Source organism: Amblyomma americanum, chromosome 6, assembly GCF_052857255.1.
Source record: "Amblyomma americanum isolate KBUSLIRL-KWMA chromosome 6, ASM5285725v1, whole genome shotgun sequence".
NCBI classification, from domain to species: domain Eukaryota; kingdom Metazoa; phylum Arthropoda; class Arachnida; order Ixodida; family Ixodidae; genus Amblyomma; species Amblyomma americanum.
The window spans coordinates 9,899,782-9,921,205 of NC_135502.1; the positions used below are offsets into that span (position 1 = coordinate 9,899,782).

At 47.4% G+C, this 21,424-nt stretch overlaps 1 protein-coding gene across 1 annotated transcript; it reads left to right on the forward strand.

The window, feature by feature from the left end:
• Positions 1–145: 145 nt before the first annotated feature.
• Positions 146–20,100, forward strand: LOC144094464 (uncharacterized). The gene is made up of 11 exons (XM_077628395.1): positions 146–181; positions 4,270–4,379; positions 5,001–5,254; positions 6,005–6,157; positions 6,974–7,119; positions 8,780–8,963; positions 10,803–10,903; positions 14,731–14,837; positions 16,450–16,550; positions 18,468–18,556; positions 19,813–20,100. The coding sequence occupies exons 1-11, from the start codon at positions 146–148 to the stop codon at positions 19,984–19,986; spliced, it is 1,455 nt and encodes a 484-aa protein (XP_077484521.1). The 3' UTR covers positions 19,987–20,100.
• The last annotated feature ends 1,324 nt before the right edge of the window (positions 20,101–21,424 follow it).

Sequence of the window (21,424 nt, forward strand, 5' to 3'; positions counted from 1 at the left end):
AGCTCGTAGACTCCAGCACGGGAACAGCAGGCCTCGTAGCAGACGCCTCCAGCACAGGGCCTGAAATTGAACTTGGCACCAAACAGGGAGGCTCACGGTGCCCTTGTTCGTCACTGTCAAAATAACACGGACGTAAATTGTCTACATGCACGAATCTGTTCCCGGGTCCTACCCGCACAATGTAAGTAACGGCACTGCACCTTGTTTCAATGACCCCAGGCAACCAGCTGGCCTCACCCGGACGAAGGCCTTGGACCAGAACCCTTTCGCCCTCTTCGAATGCCCTTTACTTTGGAGAAATGTTCTATACGTCTCTCCAGGTCTGGCTGTAGCAGAGTTAGGAGAGTGCGGGGTCTCCACGAGAGGAACAGTTCAGCTGGCGTTTGCCCCGTTGTTGTGGTAGGCGTGTTCCGGTACCTGAACAGGAACATGTCAATGCAGTGTTGTAGGGTGTTACTGATTCTCGGCGCTTCCATTTGACGCCGGGTGGTACGGAGGTGTCCTGGTATGACGGACTCAGTTTTTCAGCATAAAGTCTGTGAAGTACTTCGCAGTGAACGTATGGCCCGTTGTCCGTAACTACCTCGTCCGGAAGACCATACGATGCGAACGCACTGCGCAGCTTTTCGATAGTCCTCTCTGTCGTTGTTGAATTCATCACGAACACTTCTACCCATTTCGAGTGTGCATCCATCAACATTAAAAGCGACTGGTTGTTTGTGAATGCGAAATCTAGGTGGATTCGTTGCCATCTGCGGCTAGGCCACCCCAAGTTTGTAGTGGGGCCTTCGGCAAAGCATTCCGCGTCAACTGACAAGTACAGCAACCTTTAACAACACACTCAATGTCTTGGGTTCCGGAGCCCCCCACGTACAGCACCTCTTTCTTCCTTTATTCTCTCAGTCCCTCCTTTATCCCTTCCCTTGCGGCGCGGTTCAGGTGTCCGCCGATATGTGAGACAGATACTGCGCCATATCTTTTCCCAAACAGCCAATTTATTCAAATGCAAGGACACCGTGTGCTGTGAGATTTCAGCGCACATTAGGCTTAGTTTTTTCACGAGATCACATGAAGGACCGAATTATCTAAAAGCGAAATTTTTCTAGATATTTACCTCCGATTTGTAAAAAAAATGAAACTTAAAAAATAATATATGTCCGCAACAATTCCTCTATTCACTACAGAAGAAAACGCTGCCACAGACCTCATGAAAATCGAGCCATTTTTAGACACGCTACAGTTTCTGAAAGTTCGCATGCATTTTCGTTCTTGAAGGATTTCGCGTAAGGGTGACTGCTTTTATGCCGTGCCGGACTTTCGCAACGATATGAACACGCTACCGCGCACCCGAGAGCGACTGTTGTTTGCTAAGCACGCTTTCCGCTGTCGTCGCCGCCGAGTTTCTTCGGCAAATATTTTTCTTTGGACAGTTTCTTCTGTTTTCCTGCCCACCTGATGATTGCGAGCGACCATGAATATAATGTTACACGGCGACAAGTGTGAACTCGTGACCGGCGTAGTAATGGCGATCGGGACAACGGGGCAAAAAATGTGTCACGGAGCAAAACGCGACATTCTGTTACATGTAGTCACCGAACTCTTAATTGAATTAATTGGGTGTCCAGCCGAAATGACCGGGCGGCATGTGCACCGCAACTCAACTTAGGACTGACGAGATTGGTCATTCCCAAGCAGTATGAGCCGTAGTTTTATCATTAATTTTATCATTAATTCGTACGGGGCGAATTTGGAATAAATGTACCTAATAAAAAAGGTTCCTGTTTGTAACTGCATGCCACCAGACTACTCCTTGCCTTTTGTTGAGCGAGGGGTGAGGGGGAAGGAATTATTGTCTACTGTTTCTGTAGTGGGAAGTAATAAATTTCATGTACGAGACCATTCTTTCTCTAGTCGATCGGAGATCCGAATCGCCTACCGCCTGGCCGACGAGTTCTCGGGAATATTGGCTGGCTTTTTCATTTTCATCACTGCCGGAGTGAACTGGAACCCATACGAGTTTAATTGGTGTTAAATTTTGTCGCGGTAATTTCGATAGAATTTTGAATGCTGTATTGCATACGGAGCCTTTAGCAAAGCTTTGCATTGTCGTTTCAAAGTCGCTTATTATAATTCTGGATTCGGTTGCAGCTAATAGCCATAGCTATGGCAGCTCATATTGCATTTGATGGGTGGATCGTACATCTGATTGAGGCGCCATTTACCAGTTTTCCTGTGTGATCGACTAGCTATATAGAAAAAGCATTTTGGTTGGAGTATTCTGTAGCATCAACGCTCACTGCGTAGGCTTAAGAGGAGAAGTGTTTTTGGATTGGTTTAGCCATCCTCCTGCATCATGCTCCGAATGTATGTTCTTAGGCACAGGTTTGACTTGTAGCTGGTTGTGAGGATTTGGAATGTTTCGATACAGTTGATGTGTGTTCTGATAGCCTATGTTGGCTTTTTCTAACACAAATCTACCTGTCGGTTCAAGGAAGGTGTTTCGTACTGGGTGGTTAAATGAGATGCTTTTAGCTCTTGAATCATTTTATGGATTCCTAGCTGCAGTAGTTTTTCTGTGCCAGTGTAATGGGGAAGGTTAAATGCCACTTTATGGGCTTTACGGAGTATCGTGTATATGTCCTCCACTTGCTTGGATTTGAATGCAAGTAAGGAGTCGAGTATATGATTCTGCTTAACACGATTGATTGTATGAGTCTTCTGGGCTGCTCTTTAATTCCAGTTTTTCGATTCTTATTAGGAGTGATACTTGATTGGCAGTGGATTTGAGTTTGTCTAAGGTGATGTCGTGTTCCTCATCTGCTTGGACGATCATCCCCAAGATTCTGACGTGCTTAACTTCTGGAACCGTGCGGGAGTAACTCTTAATTCTGATTGGGGTTCCCGTTTTCTTGCTTCTGGCGGGTCGAAGTAGTAGTAGTAAGTGGTTTTATTAAAATAATAATAATAAGGAAGGAAAAAATTTTTGCTAGTCCCGGCATCTGCCATCGATACTGAAGCACCTGAGCTGGGGTAGCGGAAATAAAGAATAGCCGGCAGAATGGAGAAATGAAATGAAAGAGGTGAGGGGACAGGAAGAGAGAGGTCAAAGCGCGAGCAGTACCACTTTTGTGACGAACAACTGAGGCCAATTTTGTGGGCTTCCTTTGCCGCTATGTCAGTGGCTTCTGGGAAGTTTTCCTCTATTGTGCCTTCGTTACCCGGGTTGCCCAGAGTGTGATATCATTCGCGTAGAACGAGTGCTCCACATCGGGTAGTTGTGTTAGTTTCCTCGCTAAAGGAATGAGTGTAATGTTGAACAGGAGTGGTGTTATCACCACTCCTGTTCAACATAACACTCATTCCTTTAGCGAGGAACCTCTAGGAGTTGTGGGGTTACCCTGTTGCCTATATTATGGTGTCTGATTTGAGGGATACAATTTGAATCTCAGCCGTGCGTTATTGTAGGAAAATTTTAACATATATGAATACCCTCTAGCCCACATTCATGTCCTACAGAGAGTTGAGTAAGGTTTCGTATTTAACGTTGTGGAAAGCTGTTGTTAAATTGAGGTCCTACAGAGAGTTAAGTAAGGATTCGTGTTTAACGTTGTAGAAAGCGTTAGTTAAGTTTAGTGCAGGTATTTCCGTATTCCTTTCCTGATGGTGAGTCTAAAGCCTATAGTATGAGTATAGTGTCCTGTGTAGACGGTTGGTGTCTGAAGTCTAGCAGAGTATTTGGGTATAGGTTGTACTCGTCCATGTACTTTTGCAGAATGTTTAGAGCTGCATGTTCCGTGAGCTTACGAATGCAGGAGGTAAGAGATATGACTCTGAGGTTTTCGATTGCCACTTGCTTGCCCGGTTTAGGTATGAAATTAATTTTAGGCGCTTCCACTGAGATGAAATTTTTCCTGATTCCCGCATTGGTTAAGGTATTCCGTTAGGGCTTGAATGGAGTTATCGTCCCATCTGTATCGACTGCCTGGCTCAGCCTATTGTCTCCGTCTCACTGCGTGTGACGTCAGGAAGACTACTTGACATTCGATTCCGACCAGAAGTTACATGCCATCGCCGAGGGCCTCACCTTTTCAAGAAGTGCCGTTCATGCAGGGGGTGAAAACGAGCGCGTACGGTTGTCCGCGGGAAAAAGAGAAGAAGAAGACGGAGAAGGCTCACCAGAACACTCGTTCTTAGCTTCCAGATTGGAGATAAAAACAACTACTCCCGCACTCTGTGGCCTGACGTTGGGCTCTCGCTTTGCGCCTACAGATGCGGGCAGACCTGTTCTGGTGCAGCCTACTGCAGCTCCTGTCTTTGTACTCGGCGGCGCCCACGGCATCTCTGGCGACTCGCTGCATCTGCTTCGTCAATCTTCCCAGGTATGAGTCTAATTTCGAGATGCTTACTGAAAGATAAGCGTACAGTTGACGCTATACAACTCAGATTTGAGGATCCCTGTCTGTTCACTGTGCCGCTAAATTCTTCTCGAACAGGCTTCTGGAACATCGAAGCATCATAACACACTTTCTACTCTTCGATCTAGGCCAACTCACTAGCCTCTCTTTCTGATTTGCCATTCAGGGTGTCGTGTTCGTCACTGAGCTCAGAAGCAAGTTTCGCTTGGGGCCTGTGCCGTATAGAGGTCAGAAACTCCGTAGAATGTTCGAAAGTCGTGACATGGTGACGTTCAGTAAAAATGAGCTGGGAGAGTAACTGTGCACTAGGTAGCCGGTAACACTCCCCTTTGTTTATGTGAACCTCCTACGCCGTGTGGCTATGGTTTACGTGACCACGGAGGGGAAGCGAGGTCTGTCCTCTGCGCGCTTAGCATTTCGACGCTCCTGAATAAGGGACTGAGTTGGTCTTAAAATGTTGGGAGTGTTCTTTCTTTTTCAACCTTTGGGGAAGTGACAGAGTAATTTTTACGTTATGTCTGCGTTACATCAAATCATAAGTGCGTCTTCTTCTTTTCGTCTTCCTGACTTCACGGTACTTCCCAGTATACTCCCAAGCCATAGCCCCATTGGCCAGCAGTCGCACAGCGAGCGCTTGCGTCGGTCGTCCAGCGTGTATTCGAAATGCGCCCCTCTGCACCGCAGCAGCGGAGTGGCCAGCCCGCGGGTGGGGTCCTCTCAGCAGCCAGGCGGGGGCCTGCGCTGTTCTGCCGCTGAGCCCGCACTGCTGCGCTGCCGATGGCGCACCACGCCCTGCGGGCGCGTGCGCCGGCCGCCAGGACTGCACTGCTTCGGAAACGGTATACGAGGCATTCATGCGCGCAAACATACGTGCCGAGCACAGAACTACTCTCTGGAGTCAGCGCTACTGTCATCGGACCCGTTTCTGAAGAGCCGGTGTGAAGGGCTCTGCGCAAGAACATTCGCCAACACTGCAGTCGACGCTGCATTTATCTGAAACTAACGAATTCGGAGACGCCCTGGTGACATCAGTGCTGGCGTGTGAAAAATACCTTCATAAGGGGAGTAGCGGGCATTGAAATTATAAAAAAAAGCGAAAATTTCGATGTTTGCAAAAATGACATATTCGGGTTCAATATACTCGCCTACAAAGCTTCACTAAACCTGCCTACAAAGCTTCACTAAAAATCGCTATATTTGACGCCTCTGAACTGCGGAAATAGCGCTTTCGGAACAACAACTTCGCGCCCATGCAGTCCAGCAGTTTATCGTTGTTTCAAAATAACGTTGATCTGCTAAGTTTAATCACATACTGGCCATCTTTTATTCAATAAACATACCAGTTTCATATTTCTGCATTGCATAGAGGCCAGCTATGAAGATATGCTGGAGGCCCATAATATATTTTGACAATTTCGTCGGCCTTAAAGAGCCTTAAAGAGTGGGTGAACTTAAGACATGAAAAAGCCACAGCTTCGAAACAAAAATATTGTTCTTAGACTCCTTAAAAGCCAGTGTACTTGGCGTATACTCGAATACCTGTGTTATTTTTTGAAAGTGACCGCCCGTCTACCGCGCGCTCGATCCAGGTTCCAAGCACAGAATCATCGGCGGAGTAGTCTTGGAGGAGGAGGACTCGCGGCATGTTCTGGACGCCTCGCAGCCCTACCTGGCCTGCGCGTTCGGCTCCTGCGGACGAGCATGTGCCTTTTGCGCTCGTGTCCGACCGGGCTCGGGAATCGGTGAGAGCCTCGTGTAAAAAGATCAGACAAAACAGTTAGAATGTTCAGTTTTTATTGCCCACTTTCGAGTTTCTTTCAACCGCTGGCCATTCTGGGTAGCTTACGTGGCGTTTAGGTTTTGTGCCACTAAAGGTAAAAAAAATGCAACTATTTGCAGGTTTCTATGTATGAGACAGGGAAAAAAAAAATTGAGCATCCATCTATTGATTACTCAGCGCAGTTTTTCTAGTTTTCCAACTAGTTTCCATCTTGGCTAGTAAAATACATTAGTCGCTCTCAAATCTGGTGGAGAAATAACCAGAACATAATGAATTTAGTGAATTTGTTCTCTCTTGTATTGCTCAGGACTGTACACGTCACCAGCGTGAGAGCACTGGCTTCCACCGACCTTCACTTTCACAGAGAAGGCAATATATTTTGTTCGTTGCCATAATACCAGGTTTCATTAAAGGAACTGCTTGCGCCAGTACAGGAGATGGCATCTCGCCAATCTACTTCTTTTTTGGCCCACGCGTCAGTTGGCCGCACTGTACGTAATTATCACAACATAAATGCTTTCACTTTTTTTTATTGTGACAGTGTGCCTGCTGGCATAAAGCATTATCTACAAATATAGGTTCACACTATTTTTATCAGCATGCAGTGCCTGCACCGATAGCTTATAGTGCAGAACCTTCGTCCTGTGTACGGATTGGGTTCAAGCCTCGATATCTCAGGGGAACCACTTTTTGGAACATGTGCAATCGTTCTCCGGTTAGGTGCTCGTCTTTCCCAGGGCTGGGGCGCTGGGTCTCATTGGCTGCTCGCTTCGCGCAGGCGTGTCGCTGCGGGCCGTCGAGTACTCACCCTTCCTGGTGGGCATCGAGTGGCGACGCCTGATTAGCTTCTCCTCGCTGGCGTCGTCTCTGCGCCGCCGCTCTAAGCACAAGTACCGCCTCGGGCTGACCACCTGCTGGTCCACGGTGAGTACGCCCAACCGGAGACGGCCGCCCCGTGCAGAGATGGCATTTGGAGGTCCCTTTTACTGACCTCTTGTGGCCACGTGTCGCGAATTCACGACAAATAGTTCGTGACCACCTACACCGAGGTAGAACGCGCGACGAAAAATATGCTAGTTTAAGGCAATATTTTTAGGTGTCCGACAAACACACAATAGCGCCCTTCACTACGGCGTCCCTCATAGCCTGAGCAGCTTTAGCATGATAAACCCCAATTAACAATAAACAAATAACAAAACAGCGCAGCGCAATCTACACTGAGTTGCAAAAAAAATGTATTTCACTTCATTTGATTCTATATAACATCTCTGTTATCATAACATTTTCGACAAAATTTCGTTTTGACCTGCCCAGCCTCCGCCGTTGGAGTAGATGTGAGGGCAGAAAATTGATTCGACAACTGAAGCGTAACACTTGCCCGTACGTTCAATAGTTCTGCGCCATAGGACCGTACAAAAGTTATGACAAGAAGCAAAAGAAAATCGTTGGTGTGCCTCAGCCAACGATTGTTGCGACATAAAACTCAGAAAGGCTACTATACTGACTTGCTTTCACTTTTTGGACGTGGCCGGGGTAAACGCCTGGATAATTTCACCGGGGCAGTGACGCTGTTCGAATGCCAACAAAAGCTTGACCGACTATTACATTACTCACTGATGCGAAATTCCAGCGCAGCTTGACTTTGCGATATACTGAGGCAGAAATCTTGGACGACTACAGTTAAGAGTACACTGCGAAGCGTTGCCTCTATGTCGCATAAGGCTTCTAAATTAGAACACAGAACAAACGCTTCTCAAGGGTTTATAGCCCCTTGCCCGGTTGCGGCGCCCTCTCCCGCGTTTGCTGCTCCCGCGCAAGAACGCGTTGCAACGTGCCTGTCTCGGTGCTTCATGGAGGAATGCTGAAGTCACAAAGGACGCGCCTTCGTTTGGCGTCTGGCCCGCATATTCAGAGTAGCGCTTGCACATTCCTGTGGTAAACGCCACGGACTCTACAAACGCCCGCCATATATATGCCCATGTACGTCCATGCTGGTTGACGGTTCGACTGCTGATTCAGGGCTGACTCATGTTGGGACTTACAGTTTTGTGCCAAATCTAAGACTGATTCGAGCATAACCAGTCACGCTCCTGTGCGACAATTAAGGGGCCCACAATTTCTGCGCAAGAAATGGCCTCGCTTGAGCAAAGCAGTTTGTCGTTTTTCCTAAACCCTTCCCCCAATGTGTGCCGCCTGAAACGGAGAGGTTGCTGGGGTATAAAGTTTTTTTTTTAATACAGAGTGGGAAATTTCCTTCCAGCTGGCTTTTAACTAGAAAAATAACACATCGTACCATTGAATTCGGTATTCTCAATATTGTTCACTGCAACCATTTTATCAGGTGCGACCTCTGCGGCTTTTATATCTGCTACCGCTGCATATGCCCTGAGTGATGTAATTTCTAATGAACTTTTCGGGAGTATTGAGAGGCTATACAAAAGTGATGCCTTCATAATTGGCTGAAGTTTTCTCCTTCAAAGCAGCTAATGCGAAAAACAATTAGACAAGTCGCAGCACTTAGACATGGATAGGCACGCTTGCCAAAGATTTCCTTCCACCATACGCGCGCGCCTCCCGTTCTCAGCGCCATCTGCCGTGCACTTTTCACTGCGCCCCCGAGGAGCCGGTGACGCTGGTCGGACCCGAGGGCTCGTTCAGCGTGCCGGCCGATCTGTACAACGGCAGTGTGCAGCTGCGTGTACGAAGCCTGGGCGGAGGGCGCCACGAGGCAGCCGTCTTCAAGGCGTTTTTCCACGGGAAGCAAGTCGGTGCGTCGTCCTCTATTACTGTGCGCTACAGTGCCGCACAGTCTTTTGGTCTATAGTCGGATACAACTTAAGTCTGCAGTGAAGCTCCGCCCACATTCAGGACCATCGCACAGAATTCCTCCACGACAAAAATGTAGGCCGTTGTTAAAACTTCTCTTGTCACCTAAACAAGAAGCCAATCACAAGAAAAAAGTCATAAGGTTTAGAATTTTGATACCTGGCTTGTTTAATCAAGTAAAAATTAAAAAGATGATCTCGTTTACATTTATGACTGACTGGCTAGCGGAATAATACAGTACGCCTCGGAACGTGGCCCAGCGTTAACAACTGCTGTTTTTTAAAGTTGTATCCTACTATAGATAGTGACGCCGTGCCACGGCGCTGTCTCGCAGAACCCTTTAATCACATAGCCAGTTGGGAAACTTCATTTGGAGCCCGTGTTTCGAAATCAGGTGGACTAGACAGCCCAAAACTTGGAGTCCTTAACTTCGTCACGTGTTCTAAGTGGCAGCTAGCATTGAAGTAGCCGCAGGATCGTGATAGTGACGACCATAATTATAATCACCCACCACCACTCTATGGCTGTCATTATTAGTCGTCGATGCATATCGTTGGTCGTCGTCCGACAGACAGCCAGTTCCCGGAAAGCAGCGCAGAGGTATCCGGATATCACAACTGAAATCGGGGAATGGCTTGAAGGCTTCGATTATGAGCTTTCTGTACGAATTGACATGCTAGTCATGCGCTACTCACTTCTGTCGCTAAAAGCATGTGCTATATTCATAGCCATGTTTTTTACACGTCATTACGACAACTGTGCTTTAAATGCAAAATCATTTTTAATGAAACTGCCGCGTGTGTGCGGTATGTTTGAGCCAGGGGCAAAAAGGGAATGCCCTGTAACTGTGACTGAACGGCGCCGTGAGGGAAGGAGAAAGATAGAGGCGCCGCAATGGAGGGCTCCAGGTTCATTTCTCACGCCATTCATTCCTTTCCATGCACTATATCATATACACACGACAGTATACACGGCCGTTTTTATGTTGCGTCCGTAGAAATTGCTGGGATTCGACACCGCAGCCGACTGCCATGACCAGTGCGCCTCTGTGGCAGAGGCACACTTGCGTCGCACAGGGCTGCTGTTGTGGCCATGGAGGAAGGAAAGAATTATTGTGACAGTGCGACGCCCGCATATGCGCGAACTCAGTGGGCACGCAGTGTCTTCTGGCGGTTTGCAAATTTGATGGCAAATGAAAGCGCCCATTGGTTACAGCGACTGCAGCCGTTTTTCTAAACCTAGCTGCATTTAAAAATTCTATGGATTCACTGTACCTTTACGTTTTACCAGTCTCCATCTCAAGCGCGTGGCGAGCCTTGACTATCATGTTCCCACGTTAACTTGTCAGCAGTACTGCAGGTTAACATGGGAAGTGCAGGTTGCACGATACCATAAAAGTTCAGAATACCTACTGACCTACTGAAGGAACTATACTGCAGCATATTAGCACCAGGTCACGTCATCAAAAACGTTCGTTTGGTCTTTATCATGTTACCACCGCGCTGTCGCCCTGACGTAGTAAACTGCACTCACATTACCACGGAATCTTGCAGTGCAGTTCCGTACAAAACCAATTTTGTCAAATGTTATTTACAGGTCAGTCAGCCGACGCAGGGTCAGTGTTTAGCTTATAAAGTGCACCTGGGTTCGATTTGAACGCAAAATTTTAGTTGCACGATATCAGTTCTCAGTGGCTGATAAGCCGTATACTGGGTCAAAGGTCGGGTCGGCGCGTGGCTAAAGTCCATTCTCTTGTCGCTTCCCGTTGTCCTGCAACACAGAGCCCAGCCGCCCCTGCGACGTCACCGTGCGAAGCCTGGGCTGGTCGACGGTGCGACTTCGCTGGAAGGCGTTGCCGCACTCTCGACTCGACGGCTTCCAGGTGGGTGCTAGACGACACGCATCGCTGTACAGACCGTTCCGCACTTCCCCCTCGTTCCTCGGTGGTCCGCTCGACAAGGGATTCAGGGGAGAGATCTTGCCTGTGCGAGCCTTTTCTCGAACGTGCTTCTTTTTTCTTTTGTGGAAGGAAAATGTGGTTTTACACATGGAAGATTTCTGTCCCGCTCAGGGAGGAAGCAGTTGGGCGGTCACAAAGAGTACCGGCAACGATCACGTTCACCTTGCCCCTAGACAATGTTATCCAGCTTGCACTGAGTCACATGACATATGTGAACCGCAGATAAAAAGCTCTCGGAAGTGTGCAACCTTTAGTGACGTGGTCCAGGTCAAAATTGCACCGGGCGCAGACATCATCATAATCATAATCATCATCATCATCATCATCATCATCATCATCATCATCATCATCATCATCATCACCCTTACTACACCCACTGCAGGGCAAAGGCCTCTCCCATGTCTCTCCAATTAACCCTGTCCTTTGCCAGCTGCATCCACCCTTTGCCTGCAAATTTCTTAATCTCACCCACCCACCTAACCTTCTGCCGCCCCCTCCTACGCTTACTTTCTCTTAGAATCCACTCCGTTACCCTTAAGGACCAGCTGTTATCTTGCCTTCACATTACATGCCCTGCCCATGCCCAATTCTTCCTCTTGACTTCGACTAAGGATGTCATTAACCTGCGTTTGTTCCCTCACCCACTCTGCTCGCTTCCGGTCTCTTATCGTTACACCTATCATTTTTCTTTCCATGGCTCGCTGCGTTGTCCTTAACTTAAGCTGAACTCTTTTCGTTAGCCTCGACGTTCCTGCCCCGTAGGTGAGTACCGGTAAGATACAGCTGTTGTACACTTTTCTCTTGAGGGATATTGGTAAACTGTCATTCATGATCTGGGACAACCTGCCATATGCGTTCCACTCCATTCTTATCCTTCCAGTTATCTCCCTCTCATGATCCGGATCAGCTGTCACTACCTGCCCTAAGTAGACGTACTCCTTTACAACTTCCAGGCTCTCGCTGCCAATTGTGAACTGCTGTTCTCTTGCTAGACTGTTGAACATTACCTTGGTTTTCTGCATGTTAATTTTTAGACCCAGCGTTCTGCTCTGCCTGTCTAACTCATTGATCATGATTTGCAGTTCACTTCGTGAGTGACTCAGCAAGGCAATGTCATCAGCGAATTGCAGATTATTTAGGTATTCCCCATTTACTCTTATTTCCAACTGTTCGCAATTCATAACTCGGAATTCCTCCTGTAAACAGGCAGTGAATAGCATTGGCGAGATCGTGTCTCCTTGCCTGACGCCCTTCCTTATTGGAATTTTATTGCTGATTTTATGGAGGACTATAGTAGCCATGCAGTTGCTATATATATCTTCCAGTATGTTGACATAAGGCCCTACTACCTTCTGATTTCGCAATGCCTGTATGACTGCTGAGGTTTCCACCGAGTCGAATGCTTTCTCGTAATCAATGAAAGCTATATATAGAGGTTGGTTATATTCTGCGAATTTCTCTATCACTTGATTGATAGTGTGAATATGATGTATTGCGGAATATCCTTTACGATAGCCTGCCTGATCATTTGGTTTATTAAAGTCTAAGGTTGCCCTAACTCTAGTAGCGATTACCTTAGTAAATACTTTGTAGGCAACGGATAGTACGCTGATCGGTCTGTAATTTTTCAAGACCTTGGCGTCTCCCTTCTTATGAATTGAGATAATGTTTCCATTCTTCCAAGCTTCTGGTACGGTCTAGGTCATAAGGCGTTGCGTATACAGGGTGGCTAGTTTTTCTAGCACGATGTCCCCTCCATCCTTCAACAGATCCGCTGTTACCTGATCATCCCCAGCTGCTTTTGCCCTTTACATTGCTCCTAAGGCTTTCTTCACTTCCTCTTTCGTTACTGGCAGGATGACGCATTGCTGTGTACTACTGTCTTTTTCATTAACGCTCTGGTTACATTGGCTACTGTACAGATTTGTGTAGAACTCTTCGGCTACGTTAACCATGTTTTCCACATTGCTAATGACATTGCCCTGTTTGTCTCTTAACGCATACATCTGGTTTTTTCCTATGCCTAGTTTCCTCTTCACCGCTTTTAGGCTACCTCCGTTCTTTAGAGCATGCTCGATTCTCTCCATATTAAACTTCTTTATGTCGGCTACCTTGCGCTTATTTATTAACTTCGTTAGCTATGTCAGTTCTATTCTGTCGGTAGGGCTAGACGCCCTCATCCTTTGGCATTTCTTAATCAGATCATTCGTCACCTGAGATAGCTTTCCGGTATCCTGTCGAACTGTCCTACCGCCTACTTCTACGGCGCACTCCGTAATGATGGGTGTCAGATTATCGTTCATTGTATTAACATCAGGATCGTCTTCCTCAGTTAAAGCCGAATATATGTTTTGCAGCGCTATCCTATATTCCTGTACTTTCCCTCTTATGGCTAACTCGTTAATGGACTTCCTCTTCACTAGCTTCTTCCGTTCCCTGTTCAAGTCTAAGCTAATTCGAGACCTTACCATACTGTGGTGGCTACAACGCACCTTTCCGAGGACGTCCACATCCTGAACGATGCCAGGTTGAGCGCATAGCATGAAGTCGATTTCATTTTTAGTCTCACCATTGGGGCTTTTTCAGGTCCACTTACTGTTTTCTCGTTTGCGGAAGAAGGTATTTATGATCCGTAAATTATTTCTATCTGCGAATTCGACTAATAACTCTCCCCTGCTATTTCTAGAACCTAACCCATAGTCACCTACCGTGTGGTCGTCAGCTTGCTTCTTGCCCACCTTCGCATTGTAGTCGCCCATCAGTACACTGTACTGTGATTTTACTTTATTCATTGCCGATTCTACGTCCTCATAGAAACTTTCAACGGTCTGGTCATCATGGCTGGATTTAGGCGCGTAGGCCTGCACCACTTTCAGCTTGTACCTCCTATTCAGCCTAATTACAATAGCTGTTACCCTCTCGTTAATACTATAGAGCTCCTCTACGTTGCCAGCTATATTCTGATCAATGAGGAATCCCATACCTAGTTCTCGTCTATCCCCAAATCCGCGATAGCACAGTATGTGTCCGTCCTTTAGTACTGTATACGCCTCATCGGTCCTCCTAACTTCACTAAGCCCTATGATATACCATTTAATTCCTGCTAGTTCTTCGAACAGCACTGCTAGGCTAGCCTCACTAGATAATCTTCTAGCGTTAAACGTTGCCAGGTTCAGATTACAATGGCGGCCTGTCCGGAGCCAGAAACTCTTAGCACCCTCCGCTGCGTCACAGGTCCGACCGCCGCCTTGGTCAGTTGCTTCGAAGCCGCTGGGGACTGAGGGCCGAGGGTTAATTGGTTTGTTCATGGAAGATTGTGGCCAAATACTGTTCTGGTGAGGGAGTGCGTTGTCGGTTCTGGTCACCGAGATCAGGCCGCATCCCAGGCCTGGTTATGCAATTCCATCGACACGCGGATTTTTTTAAAAAATCCGGTGGAGAATTGCGCGGCACCAGGATTTGAACCCCGGTCCTCTTGCACGCGAGGCGGACGCTCTACCTCTATGTCGTCGCTGCTGGGATGGGGTAAAACTATTGCTGTCGCTAGTCCGATCTCATCACGGTTTGAGGTGTAATTTGTAAGGTGCTAATTTCAATTTGCACGTTAGTAATTTAATTGATCCCGAAGAGCGAATTTTCGCTGTACAAAAAAAAAACGCTCCGACGCCTTTGCATGGGCTAATGCTTCTGCAGCGAATAAATTCAAGGGTCAGTAAATGAGACCGCAGTTTCTTTTTCGCCATCGCCAGGTGTCTTGGTGCCGCATCGACAGCGGACTCCCCCGTGCCTGCTCCACGCGGTACCTGCCGCACAATGTGACCTCCGTGGTTCTGATGGGGATCGTGCCCTTCCTCAGGTGAAGCAAATATACCGCTGCCCCTTTGTCCGGTGAAGCCTTACTGGAACTTGCTTTTGTATGGCCGCATTCGAATACTTGTATTTGATCCCGTGGAGCATATTTGATACCGCGGTGGAAGAACGGCGGTGGGGGGTACGTCCGAAAAGTGTGGGAGTTTTTCTTTAAACAATTTGTGTTTTATCTAAAGATATGTGGTCCCTCTGAGTGTGGCTTGTGATAAGCCATACGCCGAGAGGGTTATGAAGTCGCACCCGCACGTAGTTGAAAGTGTGTTTTGCTGGCTGTGGCATCGGACCTCTATTTATGTGCCCACTCCAGCCACTCTTAGACCCGGCATATTCTTTAATAGCATTATTAGAGGGCCGAACAAACGGCCTCAGTGGTCTGTGACATACGGAGCGGAAAAATAGGCTGAAAGCGGCGTGCGCATATGCGCATTCACGATCGCTTCGCCGCCTCACTTCGTCACAGGCCGCTGAGCACCCCTTTGTTCAACACTCAAGTGATACTGTTGAAGAATGGGCGGGTGTACATTGTGTTCCTCACTCCTCTGCCTATTAACGTTTGTCTGAAAACTGTGCTTGGCTGTTCTAGCTCTCAACGCGATAGCGTTAAGGTCCCGTGTCAATGCTGGTGGGCGGCAAAAGCCGGTGTCTAATTGGCCGTGTGGGAAAATTCTCGATGTATGCAATAATAATAATAATAATTGGTTTTGCGGGGAAAGGAAATGGCGCAGTATCTGTCTCATATATCGTTGGACACCTGAACCGCGCCGTAAGGGAAGGGTAAAGGAGGGAGTGAAAGAAGAAAGGAAGAGAGAGGTGCCGTAGTGGAGGGCTCCGGAATAATTTCGACCACCTGGGGATCTTTAACGTGCACTGACATCGCACAGCACACGGGCGCCTTAGTGTTTTTCCTCCATAAAAACGCAGCCGCCGCGGTCGGGTTCGAACCCGGGAACTCCGGATCAGTAGTCGAGCGCCCTAACCACTGAGTCACCGCGGCGGATGCAAATAATCAATGAAATGCAGGAACAGACCAAAGAACATCTGCATTGACGTAAATCTTCTCACGAAGGTTCCTGCAACCAATAGAAAGTAATTGCGTTGAAAAGAAAATAAGACAGCTTTGGGTTTGGGTGGGAATAGAACTCAGGACTGTAGGATTGCTAGACGGGTGCGCTATCCATAGGCCACAAAGGCTCGTTGGTTCCAGCTGAATAAAGATGGAACTTGGGAAGGCGCTGTGGTCACTGACCTGGTGAACTGTCTTAGAGGCATGTACTGATGCGTGCATGAGTACAGTCATGAGTGTGCTAATTAGGAATTAGGTCGTTGTGTGAGTGTTGAGTAGGCGATGCGAACGAGACCTGATAACGCTATCACATTCTTAAGCGTCCCCCAAATTTTTCCTTGCTTAGAGGTCCGCAGCCTACGAAATGTAACAAAAAAAGACAAAATCCGAGTAAAACTGTCAGTTCCTACTTGGCGCACACCTGAATACGCAGTGAGTTCAACGTGCTGAATCATAACGGGCATTCCTTAGCTTATGGATTTCCGCCCAGTGCGACATCACGCCTTAGTAGACCTTAGACCTCTGTGCTTCTTAGGTACAGGTACCAGGTGCGCGCATACCGGGGCGACCCCAACGTCTCGGACGTGCTCTTCAGCCCGCCGTCCACTGCCTCCCGCACAGACCGGCTCAGCTTCGGTGAGAGCCGTGCGCAGTTCTATGCCACCTTGGTTTTCCTAACCTTTAGCATCGCTCGACTTTAGAGCAAGAACCTAACCTAAATTGCTGAATTATTTCCATAATACAAAGTTGGTTACTTGGTTTTCACGTCATCTTACTCAAGTAGTCCTCCTGACAGTTGACCCAGAGCACCTTTTGATTTCAACGAACAGAGAATTCACACAATCCCCGTTTTTGTGCGATTTGTTCCAGAGAAGCGTACTTCGCTCGTCCTCGTATTCATACGTCGTCTCACACTTCAGGGCGTATCGGTTACGCCCGTAAAGCCAATCTCATACACGCAGCTGAACGATTAAAGCCCAAAACTCGTTTACGATATATAAATGAGTGAATAGAGCTGGTGGCACTCAGATCATTGTACTACGAGATTGAGGTCCCTTAAATGCGTAAGCGTTACTTGGCTCCGTGTACAGAAAGTGTGTACAGAAGGTGTGAACAGAAAGTGTGGATACTTACCCGAGCTTAGCCGAGTTACTCGGCAGTAACTCGGGTAAGTTCGCAGGAGCGCCGCGCAAGCTGCAGCCGATGGGAGGAAGCTCGAGTAAGCTGGGGTAAGTCGTCGCACCAGCTGCGCGAGAAGTTGCTCGGGATGGGCAACATGGGTTGCACAATCCGTACAGGAACAGCCACCTGCCAATGCGGTGGCGCATCGCTTAACCGCTGCGCCACTGCGCTGGCTGTTTCGGTATACAGAACAAGCGCACTGTATTCGGAAATGAGAACCCGAAGAAGTTTTCCCAGCAGCCATCATTATTTACGGCGTGAAAAATGTAAAGTTTGGTCAGCGTCACTAGTTTCTCACGGAAGGGCGCACCGAAGGCAAACAAAAATTGCTTCCATTTCTCGACCGATCGTACAGACAACGGGTAAGCTCATGCGCAACTTTAAGTGTAATTATTGACGCTCTTATCAGCGAAAGCAGATCACTCCTGTGAATTTTACCAGCAGAAGCACAGTTACTCTACTTGCGGATTCTATACGGTGACCATATTCGTTGCAGTGCAGTTATGGCAGCCTTCGGATGCTTCGGATCTCAAATGAACTGCGTGCGTAGCTGTATAACTATGCCGCCACAAAGCATTAATCAACGAAAACGAAACTGAGCTTACAACAAATTCAGTCCGTAGAGGAGTCAACAAGGCACCAGATGTCAATCCGAAGTCACGTCTTTTCCCAGCATGCCTAGAGCTAGGGCGTCCTTGATAGATGAAGTGTAGGTGGGCTAACTTTGCTTTCAGTTAATATTTAGAAGCTCTCTGCCTGGCTCAGGATTTTTGCGCAATTAGGACGAAATGAAACGAAGATTTGAGAAGCCAGTGTTTTCTAATATTTCATTACAACTCTATTCCGGAACAAATGAGCGCGCAACGGAGTAAGGACGGAAGGCTAAGTCTCGTCATAGATGCAGTTAGAACCCGCGAGTATTCCTTGAATGCAGATTCTACTTCCGCTAGTCTGGTATCTTACCATCCGGCTGCTCTTCTGCTGATCGCGAAACCGACGAACTGGTGAGGTAGTGTTCGCTCTGGCGCTCTGGACCACACACGCTCTACAGCTGTGATGCACATTTGTGAGCGTTTTCGGGAAATGTTGAGAGGAAACAGACTCGCAAAGTTTCCGCTTCTTTCACCTGTTATGCACTTTTCTTAGCTTTACCTTGCTGAGACTGCTGCATGAGTCGAAAACTCTGCCTGCCTGTCCCTCACGTATCTTGGTCATTGTCGTGCTAGTATCACGAGCGAAAAAGCGTTCGATGCTAACCGCGATTATAAAATGCGTAAGTGACGTCTATCGCGTGTTAACAGACGCGAAAACATTAAAGTATTCGAGCGCTTATGAGCCATCAAGATGTTAGATCTTTCCTGTTTCCTGCAGAGCTGTTCCTGTTCGCGGAGAAGCTGGTTGTCTTCCTGTTGGCCGGAGCGCTCACCGTGGCAGCACTGCTCACCATTGGACTTATTCTGGTGGATATACAGGCCTACCTAACCTTTCTCTATCGACGGCGCGAGCTATCTTATTGTGATCTTCTAAAAACGGTTCCTCTCCAGGACGCCTTATAGCAGTAAGCATAGGGATAAGTGGTCGGCGCCGAAGCGGAGGTAGAGGAGGTGGTATACTGCTGGCTGGTGGCGTTCGCCAAGAAAGACTGCCTGTCCTGCTAAATTACACGCAACGCACGCAGTGCGAAGTTCATATTGAATGGCTTTAGAAATTATGGTTAGTTGCACTGAGATGCAGGCGTCATTAGTTCATCCTAGGAGTGACGGCGTGGTTATGGTTCTTGGTAGAGAGCTCCAAGTGGTTGCATAAGATTACGGGGCCGAGTATAGAGACGGGTTACTTGCTGGGCAACTTCTGATAAGGAAATTTTTGAGCTCTGTTATTTCTGTAATTGCTGTAGATTAGGTAACTAAGCGCATACAATTTGGAGGGAACCGTAGCAGTTGCTTTTTTATTAAGATGCGCGAAAGAAACTTGTCTCTAAAACCGACAGGGCTTCCAGGTCTGATACCCATGTTAGTGCGTGTCGTTCGCTTCTGCCAGCTTCTACTTTGCGTGCAGGCGAACGCTGTGTTGTTTTTGTGCGTAAAAAGCGCGTGATATTCTAACTGCCTGGCTGGCGGCTGGCGTCGTGTTATGCCTTGAGCGAAAAAGGTTACGGGTTATTGGCATTATGAGAAGTGTAACGAGAAACAGATTACGAAAAATTTAACGATTTCAATGTGATAATATAACAAACATTTCAGATTCGTAATAAAGTACCGGACACAGCGCCATGCCATCGATGCAGACGAGACCCGCAATTTTATAGCATCTAGCGTGCGGCTTTCCGCTCACTTGAACAACAGGGCAATTATGCTACTTGAGAAAATTCAGCACTGTGGTTCTTGTTTACAGCATTATATGGAAACATGTCATCATATCGGAAGAATATGATGAAACGTGAATAAACTCACCCTCTCACTATGTATATATGAAAGCCTCTTGCTATAACCGGTGTGTGTAAAGAAGAGCCAGACGCCAAATGCCGATATCGGGGACTGCTTGTACTCCCTGCGTACCGCGGCTGGCAAGAAACGGTAGGAGTTTGGCGGGCTGCGATGATTGGATTTTCTAGGGACAGGCTCGCGTCCTGCAGTGAATTAACTAAGCTGACTTTAACGATGATAGGTCAAGCTGTGGAGTTTCTAAGTCGCCGCCTTCCCTTGCTGCCTGGCAGACACGTGTCTTGGGGCTGACGGCCTTCTTCGACATGGAGCCTGCCGCCTTGGTCGGCGCACCGGGTGCCGCACGCGAGAACCAGGCGCAGGGCGACCACCGGCACCGCCTGCCGGCGGGACGACGTCGCTGGGCCGCCGCTTTGCCCAGAGTCCGCTCGAGGGGCGACAGCTGACCGCCGGTGCAGGGAACCTGCTCCGTGCGAGCTGTCGCGTGTATTGCGGACCAGCTCTATATATATGCCGTTAGCCAAATGAATGAATCAAGCTGGTCGAAGCGGGCCAAGGAAACTGATCAAACGACTAAGCTCGGTGCCGGGAATAACAATGAAGCACACTGCAGTTGGATCTTTATGCCCTTGTGCGAAACCGTCGTATCTATCGTGCATGACGCCTTTGACACATAAAGTTTGCGTTGCCTTCCACATTACCTGTGCGTCCTCCGATTCATGCTGACCAGTCGCTGCACAGGACTTGAGCGGCTGTCCTTTCGTTGTACTAGAGAAACTGCAATCAGCAGCTATTTATTGCTTCAGAATTTTTTGGACAATATAATTCACAAACTAGATTATACACTTGTATACTCTAAATTTAATATTGCTGTTGTGCTAATTCTTGAACCGAGCATATTCTGTTGCGATAATTCCTTCCGTCTGCTTTTTAAAACTTTCGTGTTAATTTCCTACCCCTTATTTTTTGCGATCACCTTGCGTTGGGCTGTAAGTTAGAACGGAAATTTCTGATCACCAGTACTACACTGACATATTGACCGTGATACATCGTGTACGAACTGGAATTCACTTTCTCTTAAGCATCGTCAGACGACACCTGATACATTCTAGTTAACATAGAAACATTTCTCGTCTGACGAGACCTCTAAGTGGGCAGGCCTTCTCGTTGGACTATCGTGTCAATGCTGTACAGTTTGAATTCTTAATAGTGAAATAGTGAGCTAGAGGAAGGCCAATTCGCCGGAAGACTAGTTTGGAATTAACCCAAGAAAAATTCCCGAAATGAGTTGCTCCCTTTACATCGGAATTTATAGTGTACTACGATTGAAATTTCTGGGTTTTCTTAGACGCAAAAGCCAAGTCGTCCTTCCTACATTGCGGAATAACTAAAAAGATTATTCTGGTGTTTTAAGCACTCAGCATTTTTATTGTTGTTTGTTAATTACACTCTACATATGTAGAGTATGAGCATGCCTTGTTTTACTTTTTTTTTGCTAAACAACACCTTGTTCGCAGTTCGAACCCCCCCCCCCCCCCCCCCCCCCCCCCAGTGCTTAGAGCACTGGCGATGCAACGGGCATTCGAAAAAGGTATACTAATTAAGGTGCTAAGTAGAGGTGTTACAGGGCATTAAGATGCTACTGTTGAAACGTACAAAATTTCTTGTGACGTGATCAACATTTAGAAAACAGTTTTCTTAACGAACGCATTTTATTTGTTTTTCGCAATATTACCATGCCGGGGATAAATCATCATCATCATCATCATCATCATCATCATCATCATCATCATCATCTTCTTCTTCTTCTTCTTCTTCTTCTTCTTCTTCTTCTTCTTCTTCTTCTTCTTCTTCTTCTTTTATTATTATTATAGTTGATGGTCT